This window comes from Rhipicephalus sanguineus, chromosome 7 (assembly GCF_013339695.2).
Source record: "Rhipicephalus sanguineus isolate Rsan-2018 chromosome 7, BIME_Rsan_1.4, whole genome shotgun sequence".
NCBI classification, from domain to species: domain Eukaryota; kingdom Metazoa; phylum Arthropoda; class Arachnida; order Ixodida; family Ixodidae; genus Rhipicephalus; species Rhipicephalus sanguineus.
In genome coordinates, this window is record NC_051182.1 from 40776170 (window position 1) to 40778855 (window position 2686).

Sequence of the window (2686 nt, forward strand, 5' to 3'; positions counted from 1 at the left end):
TACGTTGATGAGATAAATTCGGTTCGAGCACAGATACAAAAACATGATGCAGAAGTATATAGAGGAGCAATGGTTCGTTCACGTGTTACTCGTTTCACTGATGAGGAACCCACAAAAAGCGCTCTTGGGGATGAAAAGCGGTATGCACTTTCTAAACAGATATTGCAAGTTGAGTCACGTGGTTCTATTTGCACAGAGACATGTCATATAAGAGCCGCATTTGAGGAGTATTATAAAAAACTATTTACCGCGGCTGAGCTTCGGGATGATTATGAAGAAAAAGCTGACCACTTTATTGCGCTTGTGCCACCCTTACAAGAGGACGACAGACTTAGTGTTGATGGGACATCACTAGGGAAGAAATAAGGTTTGCAATAAGCACGTTGCAGGAAAACAAAACTCCTGGCCCAGATGGCCTTAGTGCGGAATTTTACATAAAGTTTCAAGAACTTCTGATTCCTTTTCTTGAGCAACTTTTTAAGGAGGCCTATGAACGTGGTGGGCTTCCTCCATCTTTCTATCAGGGCCATACAACATTAATACCAAAAAGTACTGACACTGAAGCGTTAAAGAGAGTTAACGGATACAGGCCTATATCATTATGTAACGTTGATTACAAAATATTTGCGAAATTGCTGACAAATCGCCTGCAGGCAGTGATCACTAGATGCGTAGGTGAACACCAAACATGTGGAATTCGAGGCCGCTCTATACAAACAAATATCCATATAGCGCGGTCAGTCCTTGAATGTATCGATGGTAGTATGGACCAAGTAGCCCTTCTTCAAATAGACCTCGCTAAAGCCTTTGATAAGGTACAGCATGCTTTCCTGTTCAGGCTCCTAAGACATCTGCAGTTGGGTGACGTACTGTACAATGGCATTTCACTCTGTTATAAAAAGTGCACTACAAGGCTCATTGTAAACCGCACACTTTCGGATATAATAGAGTTAAATTCATCCGTACGTCAGGGGTGTCCGCTCTCGCCTTTGCTCTTTGCAATATACCTGGAACCACTATGTTTAAGTGTCCTTCTAAATTCTAGCATTAGAGGATACCGATATGAGGCTGAGGAAATCAAAGTTCTAGCTTATGCAGACGACATCGCCTTCTTTTGCATCGATAAACCTAGTGTTCAAGAAGCAGTAAACACTACTTTACGCTTCTGTGAAATCGCTGGAGCCAGCATAAATTTCGATGAAAGCAGAGGATTCTGGCTGGGAATGTGGGCTCAAACTCCCTCAGTGTTCTCAAATATCCATTGGAATGCGAATGCTATGCGGTATCTTGGTGTGCCTCTTGATAACTATCGTAACAGCGGCCCACATTGGACGTCCGCGATAACTAATATCCGTCGAAAGGTGTCAACATGGCACGGACGAGGCCTTTCCATTTTTTCAAGAGCTAAAGCGTGCAATATATTTCTTGCATCAAAGCTTGTCTATGTTTTGCAGGTATTGCACTGCTCTCGTGTGCACATTCAAGCATTTCACAGGATATTTGCTTGTTTTATTTGGGGCTCTTCATGGGAACCCATGAGAAGAGACAACCTTTTTCTTCCACTTGAGAAGGGCGGCCTCAGTCTGGTGCATTTGTTTGTGCGACAGTTGGTGTTGCGATTTTTTTATCTTAAAGACGTCTGTCACCCATTTCTTTTGGCAGTTCTTCGAAACCGTCTGAGTTACCATCTTCCTTTTCTTTATGTCACGACAAATGTTGCCAAGGAATCGCAGTTGTCTGGATTCCTAAAAGAAATTGTTGATACTGTCAACTTTTTGAAAACCAGATTTGCATTAGAGTATTTATATAATATAGACAGAACAACGCTAACAGCTGCACTTGTGAATAACCTTTTCCCAGAACCTGTATACCGACTGCCATATCTGCTTTTGCCTGGCCATGATGTATTATGCCGTGTACGTAGAATGTGCATATCGCCAGCAGCGAAAACGTTTTTCTTTAAACTGCACACATCCACTCTACCAGTGAAGAAATGGCTCAATGAAAAAGCAATATATGTGCCCTGGACTGTAAATTGTCGACTCTGTAACCAACCTGAGACGATAGAGCATTGTTTTATCCATTGTCGTGACGCATATTATTTCTGGGACATTCTAAAGAGAACAATCAGAAAAGACCTTCCAATCACAGCTCATGGTATTCGGTTCCTCCCTTTCAAAAAGAGCCCCACCAATAATACACCGTATGATTTATTTATGTTATTAGGACTTTATGCGCTATGGAAAAGTCGCATGATCGACAGGCACGCCGAGCCACCACGATCGACGAGGTCTGTCTTCCGAGAAGAAGCTGCGCAAGTGCGCAGTGTTGTTGAGACTTTTGAGCCCGTTCCGGAGTGGCTTGCACTTCTGGACGCTTGCGTGTGTTTGCCTGACTTTTGAACAGCCTCTTACTGTAGGCAACACTGTGGGTGTTCTGCTTGTTAAGGTAATCCTAATGTGACGAAATATATAGTGTGTAGTTCACAGCTATAACGGGTCATCTTTCCATAAATTAAAGAAAAAAAAAAGCACCGGCATGGCTCAGAGGTTGAATACTGGGCTCCCACGCAGAGGGCCCAGGTTCGAACCTCGTTCCATCCTGGAATTTTTTTCTTATTTCGTTGTTTTTCTTATTTCGAGCGATACTGGTTACGGACACCGGCGGCGGCGGCGGACAACTACGG

At 43.2% G+C, this 2686-nt stretch overlaps 1 protein-coding gene across 1 annotated transcript; it reads left to right on the forward strand.

The window, feature by feature from the left end:
- Positions 1–1034: 1034 nt before the first annotated feature.
- On the forward strand, positions 1035–2402 carry LOC119400669 (uncharacterized). The gene has a single exon (XM_037667689.2). It carries the CDS (start codon positions 1224–1226, stop codon positions 2400–2402), a length of 1179 nt encoding a protein of 392 aa, XP_037523617.1. The 5' UTR covers positions 1035–1223.
- Positions 2403–2686: the final 284 nt, after the last annotated feature.

Coding starts and splice junctions, on each gene's coding strand:
- LOC119400669 (XM_037667689.2), top strand. CDS start 1,224: ATGTGGGCTCAAACTCCCTCAGTGTTCTCAAATATCCATTGGAATGCG.